The following is a 22281-nucleotide window of genomic DNA, read 5'->3' on the forward strand; positions in this document are numbered from 1 at the left end:
ATATCTCTCTCGACACAGTCTGGCACTCTGCCTTGCTCTCCAAATCCCCCCAGTTATTTATGCCCCACCCCTGCTGGCACTTTCGCCCCACCCTCTCCCCAGCGTTTCCACTCCAACCACCCCTGGCCCAATCACAATCAGTGCTTAGACCCTTCACTATCAGACCGGTTATACCATCTTTAGACTCTTTAGACCCCAACTACTATTGGAAAATATAATTTAGATCTTTAGACCTTGTCGAGCTTCAGACTCCTTAAGACCATTATAAACCCTCAGGACCACTTAGACTTAGACCATTTGAAGCTTTTTGGGATATAAGGTTGAGGATCGTGGAACATACCCTTAGACCCTTTATTCCTGTAGACACACACCACACAAACATCTACAGTCTTCTTGCAATACGCAGAATCTTTTTTTAGGAAGTAATGTGCAATCTGCATAAGTATCCCTCGCCTAGGTACTCTGGTAGGTTGAACAGAATTTGCATATTGGGTCACTGATTTGGGTCACCAATCAAAACCTGGAAGCATTTTGTTTATTTGTAATATGCAAGTATCGTGTTGTGCACAACATCTTTCTTGTTTGGTTGTTTGTTTGTTTGTTTGTTTGTTTTGCATGAGCCTCAACTCTATGTTAGTACATCCTTTGGTTTGTGCCAGACTTCTCCCATGCATAAGGACATCTGTTGTCACTCTCCCTCTTATCATGTTTTGCTCCAATGATGCCACAATTCTATTAACTTTTGCTGGTTTTGGTACCTGAATTGACAATTTGAAAAAATACTTTCATTTCTTTTGTGCACATTTAGATTTTTATATATAATTTTTTCACTTCATCTCTTTTTGGTATATGTGCATAATTTTTACTTTTTCCAGCTTTGAAAGCAAATTTAGGGTTGTTGTCTCAAGGAAAACTCAAAATGAGGCTCGGACGTTCTAGTACTCAGAATTTGCACATGCGCTGGTATTTTGCCCTAATTTTGAGATCTTCCTGAGCAGGAACCCAAGATATATTTGATTATTTTAAATCCAACTTTTCGCTTGGAAATTTTTCATCGAAACAACATTGAAATCGGGGAAAAAATAATTGTGAGGCCGTGGATGACAAACCTGTCCGAATGGATTTGGACACAAAACATCTATCATTTCTTTTCTCAAAGTTCACAATTGAAAATCGAGCTTTTTAAAATCTTTTATTTTTTCATTTTTTTCTCCCAAAGGCTTATCTGCTGATGCAAATCATGCTCTAATTAGTTGTTTATTTTTTTCATTTCCTTTAGGATGAATTGCTTTTCAAAAAGATTGTTTTGGCTCTGGCTATTGGTTTGAGTAACTATGCTGATTGGTTGTCTGCATCATTTTGGGATTATTTGTGGTGAAACTTTTTCCCCTTCCCTTAAAGAAAGGAATATATTCAATATTGTTTAGCACTTTTGTTGTTGTCTTCACAAGCTTTAGCAAAATCAAAAGAAATTCCAGATTCCGTACACACTCTACATTCATCAGACGCATACATTCATCGTGTTCTTTCTGTTCTTCGTCCCCATCTTTCTCTGTAAAAGAAACTTTCCATCACTGAAGAAGTTTTGAAATACCAAAAAAAGGAGAGTGGGTTTTATACAATTCCTAGTTGGTGACAAACCTGTTTTTGTTCTTTGTTATTTATTTATTTGCACCATCCTGTGACCAGTAGCCTAACCTGTGTAACGTTCCATTCATTTGCTGGTGGGTTCAGCAGCTTGTTACCTCCACCACCGAAGGTGGACAGAGGTTATGTTTTCACCCCAGACTGTCTGTGAGCAGGATGTCTCAAAATGTTGTGTACTGATTCAGATGAAATTTTGTGGACAGGTTAGGTGTGTGACAGGGATTAATTGATTCGATTTTGGTGAAGATTCGAATACGGATCCGGATGTGAGACTTTAAAAAAATGTTTTATAGTGATTCTTCACCCTTCAGAGTTGGAGCCAAAAACGATACTTCGCATGATATTTCAAAAAGTTTTGGACAAGTTATGACAAAACTCGAAGGATGAGTTGGTTAGGTGACAATAAGAAGCCAATTCGATTTTGGTTCAGGCACAGATGCAAATCTGTGTGATAGAAAACGTAAACTGTTCAGCCTAGCGGTGGTATGCATTCAGCCGAGTGTCGTTCTAGTTTGTGTTTGGCATCGACACTTGGATGTTGTAATTCCATACATACGCTATATGAAGCCAACAGTGTTGCACATGTTTTGTTTGGTTTCAGTCCTGGATGAAGAAATCTGTTCAAATAAGTAAACACTGCTGAATAGTTTGGGGGTGCCACCACCTTATTTATCTTCCTCCCCATCCATACCTTTTTATGACTGGTTAAGTATCCGTTTCCTACTGCACCATCCATTGTAGTTTTCCTTTCTAGTTTGAGAGTGGTAAAACATTGTGTTTTGTGAACTCAGCTCACACTTATCGTCTCCCGTTAGCACCAAATTTGAATTGTTTTTGCATTTTTACTGTAGATAATTTAATGTGCCATTTTATAATTACAAATTTGTGGTCGTATAATCTATATTATCACCATTTATAGAGACTGTGTCATCCTACAGGTCGGATGGTGGTTGCCAGTGATGATCCGCCGCCTGCAAAGAAAGCCAAGCCAGCATCCTCTTCAAGCTCTACATCAAGTGGCTCCTTCACTAAGAAATCTGACACTACTCTCATGCCGCCCCCTCCCGTGCCTCTTCCACCAACCCCAGTCCCAACCCAAGTTTCAATCTCTGCCCCAACCCCAGTTTCAATCCCTGCCCCAACCCCAGTTTCAATCTCTGCCCCAACCCCAGTTTCAATCCCTGCCCCATTTGCTGTTACACCCCCTATACAACCATTACGTCCAGTATCAAGTGTAGAACGGACAAGAGCTGATCCCAGACTTGAGCGCTATGCTTCCCAAGCTGCCGCAGCTTTACCTTCGTCGGCTGAGCCGGCTCCACCGAAGCCACCCGTCACCATTAGCGCAACGGCAGAGCAGTCGAGTTTTATTCTGCACTCGATGATGGTGCATCAGTCGCCGTCGGTCGATTTCATGACCGAAATGCCTGCTGCTCATGTGCTGCATTCACCTGTGCAACCGGTCTTCACCTCACTTTCGCCACAGCAACCCGTACTGACTGCCAGCCCAGTGGCAAGTTATAGGTTTGGCTTGGAGCAGGACGAGGAAGAAGAACAGAAGAAGAAAAAGAAGAAGAAAAAAGAGGAGGAGGCGGAATTCAGAGCAGACACAAAGCCTTCGGTCATCTCTGTACCCGTTGTGAGGTGCTGCTTGCTGTGAGGGGAAGGGTGGGGGATTTTGCACAATTTTGCTGCCTGAAATTTGTTTTTATTTATTGCCAGGGCCTCGTACAGTTTTTGATTTATTGCACATTATGTATCGATAAAAAGATTATGTGTAGATGTGCTTGCAGGAAATCTTAAATGATAGAGTGCATACATAATACAGTCCAGGAATCTCTTCAGGAGGTTTTACTTGCACGTGCTTCATTCAACTGTCCTTTCCATCTTGGGTTTGAGGCTTGTGAATTTTTACCTTAAGTTTGCTTTATCTTTTATTTTTTTTAATGAACATTTTCAAGGAAACGTTTTGCTACTCGACAGGGCATTTTGAACTTTGTGGACATCTCATTCACCAGTTACAATTGATGTTTTCTGCTACAGTTTCCTCCCCTACACCATCCTTCTGCCTTTAAACCAATGTGACTTGAATGCAGGACTCTTTACCTCTTTGCAATATGAAATTTGTTCTAGTTAGCTTGGGATTGTTTGTCGCTTTGCGAGAAATTAAGTGCCAATAGTTGTCTTTTTTCGGGTTATTTTCTACAAGAGAATTAGTTCAGCCCTTCGTCTCTGCCGCAGGAAGGCCTTCGTCAGAACCAAATTCTTTCTCCATTGAGAAAGCTTCGTATACCTTTTTCTCAATAGAAGGATTTTTTTTTTTCAGCACAAAATCTGTGACATAATTTGTCTACGACAGAAATTGTTTCACTTTTGCGAATTGCCACTTTCGATCTTCTCGGACCCTCCCGATTCTTATCCGTGGTGTATGAAAACCGCTGTCGCCGTTTTAATGTGGGAATTTGTGTGCTCGCTTTTTTATGTCATTTCTAGCCAAGAAATTGAGCTGCAGGCTTTGTCACACTTGGAGAGTTTGTGGAAGGGATTTGTCAACATGCACGGCGTCGCCAAGGTGGTGATGAAGGCATATCCTGTGTCGGGCTCCATGACCAGTGTGGCGGAGGTGAGAAGGTTACCCTCTTTTGCTGGTGCTCATGATGGAGGTTTCTGGTGCTTTCAGCATGCAGGTGGTGACATCTTTACAAGGACGAGAAGACCTATTACTTTTCACTCAACTGAACTTGTTCATATTCTGGCCAAGATCAGAATTTCTTCCCTCTGCAGCAATAATATCATTAACACACCACTGTCTGCATGGGTTGGGCTGTTTGGTGTTGCTTCCTTCTGCTGTAAACTCAGGTTTACATCAAATATTACATAAAATATACTGGTTGGATTGTTCATGGTCTTATAATATGTAGTTAACAACATATAAATACAATGATATACATGTCATTGTCCTGCTTACACCATACTTATGCACTCCCATCCATAAACATGAGAACCATAGGTACTTCCAAAAAATTATCTATCTATGTATCTCATATCTAATCATCCAGATTGTCAATCAATCAGTCACTGAATATGCTGAAGGAATCAATCACATCTCTTCAAAATTGATTGTTTATTTTGTTGATGTGTCTCCTGTTAAGGAGTCTTTTCTATTGGTGGTAAAACCATGGTGGTAAATCATGCTTTTTCTGCCTCCTCCTCTTCTCTGACTGTCATATAAACTTCCTTCTACTTTTCCTTCGACTATTCCTTCTGCTGCTCCGAATTACTCCTACTACTCCTGCTTGTGCTTCTTCTTTTCCTCCTCCTCCTCCTCCTCTGCTCCCACTGCCTCTTCTCCACTGCTTCCCCTACTCTTCTTCTTCTCTTCCACTTCCTCATCTTATCCTTCCCTTCCTCTTCTCCTTGCCCTCCTCTGCTGTTTCTTCTCCTCCTTGTCCTCCTCTGCTTTCTCTTGTCCTCTGCTTCCTCTTCTCATCCTCCGCTTCCACTTCTCATCCTCTGCTTCCTCTTCTCATCCTCTGCTTCATCTTCTCATCCTATGCTGCCTCGTCTCATCCTCTGCATCCTCTTATCCTACACTTCCTCTTCTCATTCTCCACTTGCTCTCCACCTCCTCTTCTTTATCTCCTCTTCTCCACCTCCTCTTCTCCACCCACATCCTCTCCTCCACATCCTCTTCTCCATCTCCTCTTCACCACCTCTTCTTCCCCTCCTCTCCTCCACTTCCTCATCTCTGCTTCTTCTTTGCTTCCTCCCTGTCATAGTCCTCCTTCCCATCCTGCTCCTCTTCGTCATGCTCCCCATCGCCATTTTCCCCATCACAGTCTTCCCCGTCGCCATCCTCCCCCCATCCTCCCACTCCTCCCCCCCCCCCCCCCCCCCCGTCATCTCCAAATCATCTTCCTCTCCCCTCTCCCACTCCCCCCCCCCCCCCCCCCGCCCACCCCATCATCCTCCTCCTCCTGTCTTTCCCCTACCCCCCCCCCCCCCATCTTTATCCTCACCTTCTCCATGGCTTTCCCCCCTCCATCCATGGCTTTCCCCTCCCCCCCTCCATCTTTCTCTGGCCCTCGTCATCATCCTCTCCTCCCTCCTCCCCCATCACCCTCCTCCCGACCTGCCCCTGTCTTCCTCTTCCTCCCCCATCCTCTGTCGTCGTGGTCGTCGTCCTTCCCCACCCCCCCCTCCCCCCCAGGTGGTCATCATCATCATCGTCATCATCCTCCTCCACCTATCTTTCTACTCCCCTCCTCCTCATCTTTCTCCTCCTCCCCACCGTCTTTCTCCTCCTCCCCACCGTCTTTCTCCTCCCCTTTCCCGCATCTTTCTCCTCCCCACCATCTTTATCCTAGCACCCCCCCCCCCCCCCCACCACGGCACCCCCCTGTTATCCTCTCCCCCATCGTCGTCGTCATCATCATCGCCATCCACCCCACCCCTGCTGCTTCACCCCTGTTCTTCGCCTCAACCCCTATCATCACCCCACCGTCATCCTCCTCCCCTCCCCCATCGTACTCCATCCCCTCCTGTCGTCCTCCTCCATTCCCGTCATCCTCCTCTCCTCCCCCATCATCCTCCTCTCCTCCCCCATCATCCTCTTTTGCTCCCCCATCGTCCTCCTCTCCTCCCCCATCATCCTCCCGTCGTCCTTCTCATCCGCGTCCGTCCTCCTCCCCTCCCCTGCCGTCATCCTCCCCACACCCCACTGTCGTCCTTCCCACCGCCCCCACGCCATCGTCCCCCTCTCCGCCATCGTATTTAACCCCCCCCCCCCCCCCCCCACAGCTTACCCCCACCCCATCTTTCTCCTCAACCCCCTGTTGTCATCCTCTTCCCCTCCCCCTCTCCCCGCCCCCCCCCCATCCTCCGATTGTCCTTCTCCACCCCCACCCCTCCCATCGTCCTCCTCCCCCAATCCCTCCTCCCATCGTCCTCCTCCCCCAATCCTTCCTCCGATCGTCCTTCTCCACCCCCTCCTCCGATCGTCCTTCTCTACCCCCTCTTCCGATCGTCCTTCTCCACCCCCCACCCCCCCCCCCCCGCAATCGTCCTCCTCCCCCTCCTCCCATCATCCTCCTCCCCCTCCTCCCATCATCCTCCTCCCCGCCTCCCATCGTCCTCCTCCCCGCCTCCCATCGTCCTCCTCCCCCCTCCCATCATCCTCCTCCCCCCTCCCCATTCATCTGCCTATCCCCCTCCCCCCACCCCCGGTCCACTACTCCTCCTTTTCTCCTCGTCCTCCTCTCCTCCTCCTCTTCTCCTTGTTCTCCTCTTGTCCTCCTCTGCTTTCTCTTCTCCTGCTTGGCCTCCTCCACTTCCAATTTTCTGCCGCTTCTTCTCCTCATCTGCCTCCTCTTCTCCTCATCCACCTCCTCTTCTCCTAAACTGCTTCCTTTCTCCTCATTTGCATCCACACTTCTACTTATCCACTTCCTCTTCAGCTCATCCACTTCCTCTTCCACTCACTTGCTTCCTCTATTGCTCATCTGCTTCCTCTTCTCTGTGGCCTCCTCCTTCCTTGTCCTCCTCTTCTCCCTGGCCTCTTCTCTTCACTCCCTCTTCTCCTCTTCGCTCCCTCTTCTCCTCTTCGCTCCTTTTCTCCTCTTCGTCTCCTCTACTTCCTCTTGTCCTCTACTTCCTCTACTCCTTGGCCACCTCCTCCCCCCCCCCCCCCACTTTATCGTCCCCTCTTTCCCCTCATCTCCCGCTTCTTCCCATTTTGCCCCATCCCTTGTCGCCCGCTTCCTCTTCCTCTTCCCAGCATCTCTCGCTTCCTCTCCTCGTCCCCCTGCTTCCTCTTCCCATCATCTCTCGCTCCTCCTCTCGTCCCCCGCTTCCCCTTCCCATCATCTCTTGCTTCCTCTTCTCATCATCTCTTGCTTCCTCTTCTCATCCCCCAATCCCTTTCCTCCTCATCCCCCGCTTCCTCTTCAACCTCATCGTCTGCTTCCTCTTCCCCTTCGCCCCCCACTTCCTTTTCCCACTCATCCCCCACTCCCTCTCTCCTTCATCCCAGTTTCCTTTTCCCCTTGTCCCACGCCTCCTTACTTCCCCCCCCACCCCCGCTTTCTCCTCCCTCTTGTCCCCCACCACTTCCTCTACCTCATCATCCCCTGTTTCCTTTTCCCCCTCATCCCCCGCTTCCTCTCCCGCCCCCTGCTTCCTCTTGCCCCTTGTCCCCTGCTTCCTCTTTCCCCTCGTCTCACGCTTCCTCTTTCCCCTCGTCTCACGCTTCCTCTTTTCCCTTGTCCCCCACTTCCTCTTTTCCCTTGTCCCCCGCTTCCTCTTCCCCCTTGGCCCCACTTCTTCCCCCCCTCTCGTTCCTCTCTTCCTCTTCCAATCGTCTCCAGCTTCCACTTCCCACTGCCCTCCCCCGCCCCCCTTCCCGCTTCCTCTTCTCCTTCGTGCTCCACCCCCACTTCCTCTTCTCCCTCTTCCTGCACTTCCTCTTCCCCTTCATCCCTGGCTTCCTCTTCCCCTTCATCCCCCGCTTCCTCCCCCTCCCTCATCCTCCGCTTCTTCTTCCCTTCATCCATCACTTCCTCTTGCCCTCATCGCCAGTTTCCTCGCCCCCTAGCGCTCCCTCTCCCTCTCCCCATCCTCCACCGCTTTCTCTTCTCCTCCTCCACTACTCCCTCTTCCTCTCCTCCACCGCTACCTCTTACCTTCCTGCACCGCTACCTCTACCCCTCCTCCACTGCTACCTCTTTCCCTCCTTCACTGCTACCTCTTCCCCCCTCCCCCTCCACTGCTACCTCTTCCCCTCCTCCACTGCTACCTCTTCCCCTCCTCCACTGCTACCTCTTCCCCTCCTCCACCACAACCTCTTATCCTCCTCCACCATAACCTCTTATCCTCCTCCACCACAACTTCTTACCCGCCTCCACAGCTTCCTCTTCCCCTTCTCCACTGCTTCCTCTTCCCCTTCTCCACTGCTTCCTCTTCACTTCCCCTTCCTCTCCAGCTTCCCATTCTGCTCGTCATCCACTTCTTCCCCTTGTCCTTGTCCTCCACTTTTTGTCCTCATCCTCCTCCACTTCTTGTCTTCATCCAACTAATGCTCGGCTTTATTTCCCTTTTTTGTCCTCCTCAACCTCTACCTCCTCATCTCCCCCTTGTCCTCCTCGTCCTCCACTTCCTCTTCCCCTTCATCCCCCACTTGCTCCTGTCCTCGTCCCCAGCTTCCTCTGCCCCTTGCCCCCTAGTGCTTCCTCTACCCCTCCTCCACTGCTACCTCTTCCTCTCCTCCACCACTACCTCTTACCCTCCACATCTTCCTCTTCCCCTTTTCCACTGCTTCCTCTTCACTTTCCCTTCCTCTCCAGCTTCCCATTCTGCTCGTCATCCACTTCTTCCCCTTGTCCTTGTCCTCCACTTTTTGTCCTCATCCTCCTCCACTTCTTGTCTTCATCCAACTAATGCTCGGCTTTATTTTCCCTTTTTTGTCCTCCTCCTCAACCTCTACCTACTCATCTCCCCCTTGTCCTTCTCATCCTCCGCTTCTCCTGCCCCTCATCCCCCACTTGCTCCTGTCCTCGTCCCCAGCTTCCTCTGCCCCTTGCCCCCTAGTGCTTCCTCTTCCCCTCCTCCACTGCTACCTCTTCCTCTCCTCCACCACTACCTCTTACCCTCCACATCTTCCTCTTCCCCTTTTCCACTGCTTCCTCTTCACCTCCCCTTTCTCTCCAGCTTCCCATTCTGCCCATCATACACTTCCTCTCCTTGTCCTTGTCCTCCACTTGTTCTCCTCATCCTCCTCCACTTCTTGTCTTCATCCACATCATGCTCGGCTTCATTTTCCCTTCTTTGTCCTCTTCCTCAACCTCTACTTCCTTATCTCCCCCTTGTCCTCCTCTTCTCCTTGTCATCCTCGACTTCCAATTCTCCTTGTCCTTCTCCACTTCCTCTTTCCCTCCTCCCCAGCTTCCTCTTCTCCACATCATCCACTTACTCTCGTTCTCATTGTCCGCTTTTCCTCTTCTTCATCCTCCTCCACTTCCTCTCATCCTCGTCCTCCTCCTCATGCTCAGTTTTATCTTCCCCTCTTTGGCATCCTCGTCAACCTCTACTTCCTCATCCCCTCCTTGTCCTCATCCTTCACTTCCTCTTTTCCTTGTCCTTGTCATCCTCTACTTCCAATTATCCATGTCCTCCTCTGCTTCCTCTTGTCCTCATTCTCTTCCTTTGCCTCTCATTTCCCGCTTCCTTTTCTCCTCTTCCCCCACTTTCTCTTCCCTGTCTCCTCTTCTGCACTTTCCTCCTCTGCTTCCTCTCCTTCCTCTCCTCTGTTTTTTTATATTTCTCATCTTTTTCTTCATCCTTTCTTCCCCATATCTGATCGGATGACCTTTGGACACAGTTTCGGTTGTGAACCTTTGGTTATGAGAGGTTCTGTGATCGAAGTGTCAAGACCTCAGTGATGGATGGTAACAGCTGATTATCCAGATGGCCATTGCATAGGGAAGGCGAGATTGCCAGAACCAAATTCTAAATTCCAGCCACATTTCAGTTGTGTCAAGCCTGGACAGCCAGTTCGTGAAAGGCTTGGGTGAAAAACCTTCTCCGGCTGACCCTACAAGAAGATCGGATTTTTGGGGACTTTTAATATGGTCATCGTAGATCTACTATGAAGCTGTCTTTTCTATTGCTCCTATAACTCCATTGCACTCTTTCTGCTTTTAATTATTTCTCTATCTATCTCTAATTGGATGACCTTCGGACACAACCAATGTTTTGGTCCTGCTACTCGGAGAGGTTCTGTGAATGGTCAAAACGTCGATGATTAACTGATCATCTGGATGGTTATTGAATAAGACTCTTCCTATGTTGAAGGAATTCTTTATACCTCGTTCACCCCTTTGTACACGTGTACACGCTCGAACACCTCAAATTCTTGTGCCTGGCACCCTTATTGAAGTGCACCAGCTGTACACTCCATCACTTGTATTCCTTCCCTTTTCCCCCTCCCATCCATCTACTCCACCAACCAAACCCTTTTACCTTTTTTGTTGTTTTCTCCCCTTACTTTCACTCCTAGGACATTTCACGTTTTTAACTCTCGGTCATCACCAGCTGTTGTCTTGGCAATGGAAATAAATGGGGGCGGAGATGTGCACACCTGAATATGGGTGATGGTTAATGGCAATCTATGATGAAGTGGTTTAAAGTGAGAAAAGGAAAATGTGAAAGATGAGCTATTGGAAGGTGGAAAGAAGAAGAGGTGTCAGGAAGAGCCTTTATGAAGGGAGAAGGGAAATATATAAGGAGAGCCCCAAGAGGCCAAAAATGTCGCTTTGCATGTGCAACATGAAAATGCAAAGGAGAACTTTCTTTCTGTTGTAAATTTATGATAACTTTCAAATTTGCTGGCTGTCTCTCTGTTCCCATCACAGTTTTAAGTTTAGCTTTATCAGGCCCTAACATTTTGGGGAAAAAAAATTGCAATAACCTTTTAGTACGTAAAATAACATTTCTGTAAGAAACTTCTGACATTGATCCTTTCCTTACAAATGAACATACAGAGAGAGCTCCATTACTCTTCAGAGTTGCCATTATTATGGTTCAGCAAAGTTTGGTCCATATCAGTGATCATGGAGTGATGAACATTTTGTTTCAGTCCCCAACATGCAAACATTACATACAGTGCATTCAGAAAGTATTCAGACCCCTTCACTTTTTTCACATTTTGTTATGTTGCAGCCTTATGCTGAAATCGTTTAAATTCATTTTTTCCCTCATCAATCTACACTCAATACCCCATAATGACAAAGAGAAAACAGGATTTTAGAAAGTTTTGCAAATTTATTAAAAATAAAAAACTGAAATATCACATTGACATAAGTATTCATACCCTTTGCTATGACACTTTAAATTTAGCTCAGGTGCCTCCCATTTCTCTTGATCATCTTTGAGATGTTTGTACACCTTGATTGGAGTCCACCTGTGGTAAATTCAATTGATTGGACATGATTTCGAAAGGCACACACCTGTCTGTATAAGGTCTCACAGCTGACAATGCATATCAGAGCAAAAACCAAGCCATGAGGTCGAAGGAACTGCCCGCAGAGCTCAGAGACAGGATTGTGTCGAGGCACAGATCTGGGGAAGCCTTCAAAATGCCATAAAGCCCAGATCGGTGGGGTGTTGCAGTGATGGTTGTCCTTCTGGAAGTTTCTCCCATCTCCACACAGGATCTCTGGAGCTCAGCCAGAGTGACCATCGGGTTCTTGGTCACCTCTCTTACCAAGGCCCTTCTCCCCCGATTGCTCAGTTTGGCCGGACGGCCAGCTCTAGAAAGAGTCCTGGTTGTTCCAAACTTCTTCCGTTTAAGAATTATGGAGGCCACTGTGCTCTTGGGAACCTTCAATGCAGCAGAAAATGTTTTTGTAGGCTTCCCCAGATCTGTGCATCGACACAATCCTGTCTCTGAGCTCTGCAGGCAGTTCCTTCGACCTCATGGCTTGGTTTTTGCTCTGATACGCATTGTCAGCTGTCAGACCTTATATAGACAGGTGTGTGCCTTTCCAAATCATGTCCAATCAATTGAATTTACCACAGGTGGACTCCAATCAAGGTGTATAAACATCTCAAAGATGATCAAGAGAAATGGGAGGCATCTGAGCTAAATTTCAAGTGTTATAGCAAAGGGTATGAATACTTATCAATGTGATATTTCAGTTTTTTCTTTTTAATAAATTTGCAAAACTTCCTCAAATCCTGTTTTCTCTTTGTCATTATGGGGTATTGAGTGTAGATTGATGAGGGAAAAAAATGCATTTAAACGATTTCACCATAAGGCTGCAACATAACAAAATGTGAAAAAAGTGAAGGGGTCTGAATACTTTCTGAATGCACTGTACACGGATCTTCCATATGGTAAAGTCACTATTGAACGACCCTCTGATACATCTGCTCCTGCACCTATTAGTGGATTTCAAGCAATCCTACATCCATGAAGAAAGAGCTACATCTAGATGATGTTGAGAATAGACAGGATAGAAACCGATTGCAGCATTATGTGCGATTAAAACAACAGAAACCTTCATTACTTCCACCTACAGCAAATTGATCACTCACTTCTTGATCTTCTGGATGAACCTTTTCATTTATGTAACATTTTTTTAATGAGGTTTATTCATTTATGGACTACTTATCTAGCCTGGTGATTGAAGCACCTGCAATGCAGGTTTTTATGAGGCTCAGGTTGCACAAGTGTCTCCTTTGATTCAAATGATGTTGGTGTTCTTGCAATTACCTGCTTAAAGAAGCAATAAGTGATTGTTACCTTCGCCTGAGCAGAGGTTATTGCATTTGAGTCTGTTTGTTACTTGCCGGAAAAGATTCCGGCAAGTATGTTGATCTGTTCGTTTGTTTGTCTGTCTGTTTGCAGCACTGCGTCTACACCGTTGCACGTAGAATCGCCAAACTTTGCACACATATTGGTCTTGCCCAGGAATAGACTGCGCCCAATTGATGACGTCATCGGTCACGTGGTTCGCCCGCCATCTTGGAAAAAATTTGCACCTCTATATCTCCGAAAGTGCTGAACAGAAAAAATTGAGACATGGCTCATTGTAAAGAACTCCCCATGGGGAATAAAATATGTTGATGATGACGTCATCAGTCACGTGGTTCGGCCGCCATCTTGGAAAAACCGAAAAACTTTGCACCTCCATATCTCCGAAAGTGCTGAACAGGAAAAAATTGAGACGTGGCTCATTGTAAAGAACTCTCCACGGGGAATAAAATATGTTAATGATGACGTCATCAGTCACGTGGTTCGGTCGCCATCTTGGAAAAACCGAAAAACTTTGCACCTCCATATCTCCGAAAGTGCTGAACAGGAAAAAAATTGAGACATGGCTCATTGCAAAGAACTCTCCATGGGGAATAAAATATGTTAATGATGATGTCATCAGTCACGTGGTTCGGTCGCCATCTTGGAAAAACCGAAAAATTTTGCACCTCCATATCTCCGAAAGTGCTGAGTAGAAAAAATTGAGACATGGCTCATTGCAAAGAACTCTCCATGGGGAATAAAATATGTTAATGATAACGTCATAGGTCACGTGGTTCGGCCGCCATCTTGAAAAACCGAAAAACTTTGCACCTCCATATCTCTGAAATTGCTGAATAGAAAAAATAGAGACATGGCTCATTGTAAAGAACTCTCCATGGGGAATAAAATGTGTTAATGATGATGTCATCAGTCACGTGGTTCGGCCGCCATCTTGGAAAAACCGAAAAATTTAGCACCTCCATATCTCCAAAAGTGCTGAATAGAAAAAATAGAGACATGGCTCATTGTAAAGAACTCTCCATGGGGAATAAAATATGTTAATGATGACATCATCGGTCACGTGGTTCGGCCGCCATCTTGGAAAAACCGAAAAACTTTGCACCTCTATATCTCCGAAAGTACTGAATAGAAAAAATTGAGACATGTCTCATTGTAAAGAACTCTCCATGGGGAATAAAATATGTTAATGATGACGTCATCAGTCACGTGGTTCGGCCGCCATCTTGGAAAAAACGAAAAACGTAGCACCTCCATATCTCCAAAAGTGCTGAATAGAAAAAATTGAGACATGGCTCATTGGAAAGAACTCTCCATGGGGAACAAAATATGTTAATGATGACGTCATTGTTCACGTGGTTCGGCCGCCATCTTGGAAAAACCGAAAAAATTTGCACCTCCATATCTCCGAAAGTGCTGAATAGAAAAAATTGAGACATGGCTCATTGCAACGAACTCTCCATGGGGAATAAAATATGTTGATGATGATGTCATAGGTCACGTGGTTCGGCCGCCATCTTGGAAAAACCGAAAAACTTTGCACCTCCATATCTCCGAAAGTGCTGAACAGGAAAAAAATTGAGACATGGCTCATTGCAAAGAACTCTCCATGGGGAATAAAATATGTTAATGATAACGTCATAGGTCACGTGGTTCGGCCGCCATCTTGAAAAACCGAAAAACTTTGCACCTCCATATCTCTGAAATTGCTGAATAGAAAAAATAGAGACATGGCTCATTGTAAAGAACTCTCCATGGGGAATAAAATATGTTAATGATGATGTCATCAGTCACGTGGTTCGGCCGCCATCTTGTAAAAACCGAAAAATTTTGCACCTCCATATCTCCGAAAGTGCTGAGTAGAAAAAATTGAGACATGGCTCATTGTAAAGAACTCTCCATGGGGAATAAAATATGTTAATGATGACGTCATCAGTCACGTGGTTCGGCCGCCATCTTGGAAAAAACAAAAAACTTTGCACCTCCATATCTCCAAAAGTGCTGAATAGAAAAAATTGAAACATGGCTCATTGCAACGAACTCTCCATGGGGAATAAAATATGTTGATGATGATGTCATAGGTCACGTGGTTCGGCCGTCATCTTGGAAAAACCGAAAAAATTGCACCTCCATATCTCCGAAAGTGCTGAATAGAAAAAAATTGAGACATGGCTCATTGAAAAGAACTCTCCATGGGGAATAAAATATGTTGATGATGACGTCATCGGTCACGTGGTTCGGCCGCCATCTTGAAAAAACCCAAAAATTTAGCACCTCCATATCTCCAAAAGTGCTGAATAGAAAAAATAGAGACATGGCTCATTGTAAAGAACTCTCCATGGGGAATAAAATATGTTAATGATGATGTCATCAGTCACGTGGTTCGGCCGCCATCTTGGAAAAACCGAAAAATTTTGCACCTCCATATCTCCGAAAGTGCTGAGTAGAAAAAATTGCGAAATGGCTCATTGTAAAGAACTCTCCATGGGGAATAAAATATGTTAATGATGACATCATCGGTCACGTGGTTCGGCCGCCATCTTGGAAAAACCGAAAAACTTTGCACCTCTATATCTCCGAAAGTACTGAATAGAAAAAATTGAGATGTCTCATTGTAAAGAACTCTCCATGGGGAATAAAATATGTTAATGATGACGTCATCAGTCACGTGGTTTGGCCGCCATCTTGGAAAAAACGAAAAATGTAGCACCTCCATATCTCCAAAAGTGCTGAATAGAAAAAATTGAGATGTCTCATTGTAAAGAACTCTCCATGGGGAATAAAATATGTTAATGATGACGTCATCAGTCACGTGGTTCGGCCGCCATCTTGGAAAAAACGAAAAACGTAGCACCTCCATATCTCCAAAAGTGCTGAATAGAAAAAATTGAGACATGGCTCATTGGAAAGAACTCTCCATGGGGAACAAAATATGTTAATGATGACGTCATTAGTCACGTGGTTCGGCCGCCATCTTGGAAAAACCGAAAAAATTTGCACCTCCATATCTCCGAAAGTGCTGAATAGAAAAAATTGAGACATGGCTCATTGCAACGAACTCTCCATGGGGAATAAAATATGTTAATGATGTCGTCATAGGTCACGTGGTTCGGCCGCCATCTTGGAAAAACCGAAAAAATTTGCACCTCTATATCTCCAAAAGTGCTGAATAGAAAAAATTGAGACATGGCTCATTGTAAAGAACTCTCCATGGGGAATAAAATATGTTAATGATGACGTCATCGGTCACGTGGTTCGGCCGCCATATTTGTCCAAAATGGCCGATAAAAAAGTACATTTCGGCAAGTCCTCGGTCTCTGACCGATTTTTCATCTGTCTGTCTGTTTGTTTGTCCGCACAGAATAAATATGATTTTCTCTGCAACCGTTGGTCCGATTGACAGGAAATTTTCTGTTGGTGCAACTCAACCTGTATAATTTTTTTAATGATAATTATGATGTCATAGGTCACGTGGTGTGGGCGCCATCTTGGAAGAACCAAAAACCTTTGCACCTCTATATCGCCAAAAGCACTGCATAAAAAAATATTGAGACATGGCTCATTGTAAAGAACTCTCCATGGGGAATAAAATATGCTTATGATGTCATGGGTGTCTCCATTATGACATAATAATTCGACAAGGACAAAACTTTTTATCCGATCAAGATGAAATTTCTTGATCACATTCTAGGGATAAATTGGTTGAGAAAAAAAAGATGCCGTCATTGGTCACATGATTCGGCCGCCATTTTTTTTTTTTTACACAAAAGCCTTATAAACCACTGAAAACACGGCCTGGTGAGGGTCTGCAATCTGATTGCTCTTTCTAGTTGTTAGATTGTATTTAAAACTCGAGTGATTGCTGCTGCATGTCACACAAAATAAAATCTGCTCTTTACAAACAAATGCCTCCTCTGAGTGTCTCTTAAGTTTTCTTTCTTTAATACAAAGTGTTTTTGGTCAATTATGGGAATGATCTGTGTGGAATACTTTTCTTTTTTCATTCTACACCTTAACCTTCGATTTTGTTTTTATTTTTAAATGCAGGAACTTCCTGACACGATACATATTGGTGGAAGGATTTTGCCAAAGATGGTGTGGGATTATGTCGGAAAGCTCAAAACGTCAGGCTCCAAGGTAATTGAAATTGTTTTCAATGGATAAAAAGGTAAAACTTTCTGGGTGGGGTTTTAGGCCAGGGGTGGGAGACAACAAATAACATTACATAACAATGTAACTTAACATGACACAACCATCATATGTCATAACACCACAATCATATGTCATAACAATAATCACATGTCATAACACAATCATGTCATAACACAACAATCATATGTCATAACACAACAATCACATGTCATAACACAATCACATGTCATAACACAACAATCATATGTCATAACACAACAATCATATGTCATAACAATCACATGTCATAACACCACAATCATATGTCATAACAATCACATGTCATAACACAATCGTATGTCATAACACAACAATCATATGACATAACACAACAATCACATGTCATAACACCACAATCATATGTCATAACAATCACATGTCATAACAAAATCATATGTCATAACACCACAATCATATATCATAACACCACAATCATATGTCATAACACCACAATCATATGTCATAACAATCACATGCCATAACACAATCATATGTCATAACACAACAATCACATGTCATAACACCACAATCATGTCATAACACAACAATCACATGCCATAACACAACAATCACATGTCATAACACAACAATCATATGTCATAACACAACAATCATATGTCATAACACAACAATCATATGCCATAACACAACAATCATATGCCATAACACAATAATCACATGTCATAACACAACAATCATATATCATAACAACAATTATTTGGCATAACACAACAATCACATGTCATAACACCACAATCATATTGCATAACACAACAGTAATGTGTCATAACAACAATCATGTGTCATAACAACAATCATATGTCATAACACCACAATCATATGTCATAGCACCACAATCATATTGCACAACACAACAATCATGTCATAACAACAACCATGTGTCATAACAACAATCATATGTCATAACACCACAATCATATGTCATAACAATCATATGTCATAACAACAATCATTTGTCATAACAACAATCATTTGTCATAACAACAATCACATGTCATAACAACAATCACATGTCATAACAACAATCACATGTCATAACAACAATCACATGTCATAACAACAATCACATGTCATAACACAACAATCATATGTCATAACAATCACATGTCCTAACGCCACAATCATATGTCATAATGCAACAATCATATGTCATAACAACAATCATATGTCATAACAACAATCATATGTCATGACAACGATCATGTGTCATAACACAACGATCATGTGTCATAACACAACGATCATATATCATAACAACAATCATATGTCATAACAATCATATGTCATGACAACGATCATGTGTCATAACACAACGCTCATGTGTCATAACACAACGATCATATATCATAACAACAATCATATGTCATAACAATCATATGTCATGACAACGATCATGTGTCATAACACAACGATCATGTGTCATAACACAATGATCATGTGTCATAACACAACGATCATGTGTCATAACACAACAATCATGTGTCATAACGCCACAATCATATTGCATAACACCACAATCATATTGCATAACACCACAATCATGTCATAACACCACAATTATATGTCATAACAACAATAATTTGTCATAACAACAATCATATGTCATAACACAACGATCATGTGTCATAACACAACAATCATGTGACATAATTTGACATGGCATAGCATAATCATATGACATTGCATTAATATATCATAACATAATCATGATCTCCAGTCATCACAGCTTGTACTTCATGCAACTTCATTCCCTTTGTGAATTGCTCTTATCCTCGATTCTTTACTCCCGTTTTTTTTTTTGTTTTTTTTTTAAATCCATTTTTTCTGCCCATCTTTATCCACAACAGGAGGTTTGCATAATCCGTTTCCATCCTGCCACCGACGAAGAAGCTGTGGCGTACATCTCTCTGTACTCCTACTTCAACAGCCGTCAGCGTTATGGCGTCATATCTAACGCCTCTCGTTCCCTCAAGGACATGTACCTCATCCCTCTGCCTGCTCTGCACCCCATTCCTGAACATTTGCTGCCTTTTGACAACCCAGGTACGGATTATTCATCTCCATTGTGACTGAGTATCCCATCCACAGCCTGTTTCTCTCTCTCTCCCCCTCTCTCTCTCTCCTCCTCTCTCTCTCTCTTTCTGCCTTTACCCATCCCCTTTTGGCAGCCCCAGGTTTCATCCGGATGGTGTCCGAGTCCTCCAAGCTACTTGCCAGGCTTGTGAAGGAGATTTTCTTGACTTCCTGCTGTCATCCTGACAGCTGTGAATAATATATACATTCTGTAGAACAAACAATATATGTGGCTGAAAAGATCTGAAATGTAAATAATTCAGTTTTCTTCCTTTGTTGGAAAATGAATTATTTTCTTTCAAAGCGCTTGAAGTTCTCTTTTATTTTTGTTATTATTTTTTATTTTTTTCCAATCCCATCGCTGAATTGCAATATTGGACAGGTTGAATATTGGTCAAAAGGTAAGTTCAATTCGGTTTTGCAACTGAAAATTTAAACTTTTCGCCACATCACGTCCATTCTACTGGATATATTCAGAAACCTTGCATTTCCTTTTGCACTCTTAACTCCTACACTTGGCTTTTGTTGAGGGATTTCAAGCTTTGATACCTGTGTATAAATGAATTGTGTCTTCTTGACTTGGCAAATAAATATTTTTGATCACAGACTGGATCCTGGTTCACTTCGAGTAACTTTCACGGCACAAAGTTAGAATTAAAAAGTGGCCTTTAGCCATTGCCTTTCCCCCGTCAAAATTGTACGGCCTGGTCCTATAAACAAACCAGTAAAATACTGGGTTGGGTGAGGGGGATCAATAAGAACCTATTTTTTTGATGAAAGTTAATTTCCCAGAACTTTTTAAAATCGAGTATACAAGTAGTATACAGTCACATGAAAAAGTAAGTACACCCCATGTAAAGTTTTGACTTTTTCAACGTATTTCAACATACAGCTATTTGATCTTCATTTCAACAATATTGATAGATAAAGGTGATATAATATAACAAATATCATGAAACATTTACATTTTGTAGTCCATTGTATAATTTAAATAAACATAAATGCAAATTTCGCATGTGGAAAAAGTAAGCACACCCTTGGCTCTAATAGGTGGTATTGCCCCCTTTGGCAGAAACAACCTCAAGTAGCCGTTTCTTATAACTCTCTACCAGTCTCTGACATCGAGTGGAGAAATTTTTTTGCCCACTCCTCCATGCAGAATTCTTTCAGCTGTGCGATGTTTGAGGGGTTTCTTGCATGCACAGCTCGTTTCAAATCCCCCCACAACATCTCGATGGGATTTAGATCGGGGCTTTGACATGGCCATTCCAGAACCCTCCATTTCTTTCTTTTCAGCCATTCCTTGGTGGATTTACTGGTATGTTTAGGGTCATTGTCATGTTGCAAGGTCCACCTTCGGTTGAGCTTCAACTTTCCGACAGGTGGCCTCACATTATCCTCAAGCACCCTCTGGTACAATGAAGAATTCATAGTGGATTCTATAATGGTGAGCTGCCCAGGCCCTGATGCAGCAACGCTGCCCCAAAACCATAATATTTCCACCACCATGCTTTACAGTTGGTATCAGGTTCTTGTGGTCAAATGTTGTCTTTAGTTTTCGTCAAACATATCTTCTGGTACTGTAGCCAAATAGCGCTACCTTTGACTCATCTGTCCAGAGCACATTGTTCCAGAAGTGCTGGTCTTTGCCTAGATGTTTATTGGCAAACTTTAGTCTTGCCCTGGTGTTCTTTCTGGACAGCAAAGGTTTCCTCCTGGCACACCTCCCATGTAGATCAAATTTGTGCAGCATCTTTCTAATGGTAGACTCGTGCACTTTGACATCAACAGTGGCAAGAGCTACCTGTAGGTCACGTGATGACATTCTGGGGTTCTTTGAGACTTCTTTCAACATCTTTTTTTCCTTCTTTTTTTTTGCATACAAGGTCGAGGCTCGTGAAAGAGCTAACATTAATCACACAGAAAGACAAACCGACACATAAAACATATAACATGGGGAGCGGAGTGGTAGACAAGATGGGGCGAGAGGGGGAGGAACACAAACACAACATCTGAGAGCAGGGACATCGAGAGATCTGTGGGAGGGAGAGGGCTTTGGGGGGGGGGAGGCATGGGAAAGGGAGGTGGTAGAGGTATAAAACATATGGACACTGCCGGGACTTCCAGGAAAGAAGTTGGAATTTCAAACAAGGTGGATCTGGGGTGAATTAGTGGGGGTAGAAAAGATCAAGGTTTTGGATGGGGAAAGATAAGAGATGGTGGTGAACAGCTGTTTTAAAGACCTGGAGGGCGGAGTGGGATTGAAGGGAGTGTGGGAGTTTGTTTCAGAGGCGGGAGAAAAGAGGAATGAAAGAGTGAAGGTGAGCAGAGAGCCGAGATTTCGGCAGTTTAACCATCAGACGGTTGCTAGCAGATCTTGTGCGACCTGTAGGAATATTTGGGGGACAAAGCACAGAGAGAGCTGGGGGAGCAAGGCCGGAGAGGAGTCGGTAGAAGACAGAAAGACCACCTACCTGTCTGCGGTGAGTGAGTGAAAGGCCCTCGGAGATAGCTTCATCACAGGAGATTCCAATGATTCTGAAAGCTTTGGTTTCAACAACGTGAAGCCGAGCTAGGTGTGAGGCAGGAGCACCGGCCCATAGGGGAGAACAGTATTCCATTGAGCTGCGGATGAAAGCCTTGTATGTGGTGAGGAGCTCAGGTGTGCCGAGGAAGGACTTCGCATGACGGAGGATGCTCAGTCGGCGCCTGGCTTTGGAGGCCAGCTTGGAAATGTGGTTTTCCCAAGAAAGATCATGGCAGATAGTGAGACCCAAAAGCTTGAGCGACAGAACTTCTTGGAGAGGATTGTTGAGAAAGTAGATGGGAGGGTTGTCCAGTCGATCTTTTCGGAGAGACATAGTAAGAGTGTGAGATTTGTCAGGATTGAAAGACATGTTCCACTTGTTTGACCAGTCTGTGATTTTGTCCAGGTCTTCAGAGAGTGAGGAGGCTGCAGACTGCCGATCTGAGGGAAGAGGAATGGAGCGGCAGAGAGTGGAGTCATCAGCAAAGAGATAGAGAGGATTTTCCAGAGA

General features: G+C 44.2%; 1 protein-coding gene across 10 annotated transcripts in view; it reads left to right on the forward strand.

The window, feature by feature from the left end:
* The window catches only part of LOC137421852 (uncharacterized), a 265646-nt gene that overhangs the window by 233083 nt on the left and 10282 nt on the right, over positions 1–22281 (forward strand). For all 10 annotated transcript variants that reach the window (XM_068108313.2, XM_068108318.2, XM_068108317.2 and 7 more), the window contains 4 exons: positions 2586–3291; positions 4141–4270; positions 17006–17095; positions 19018–19213. In XM_068108313.2, the coding sequence (XP_067964414.2) occupies positions 2586–3291; positions 4141–4270; positions 17006–17095; positions 19018–19213 (1122 nt within the window). The remainder of the gene's footprint in view (positions 1–2585; positions 3292–4140; positions 4271–17005; positions 17096–19017; positions 19214–22281) is intronic.

The sequence above is a fragment of the Myxine glutinosa genome, chromosome 2, assembly GCF_964187855.1.
Source record: "Myxine glutinosa chromosome 2, kmMyxGlut1.1, whole genome shotgun sequence".
Classification (NCBI taxonomy): Eukaryota; Metazoa; Chordata; class Myxini; order Myxiniformes; family Myxinidae; genus Myxine; species Myxine glutinosa.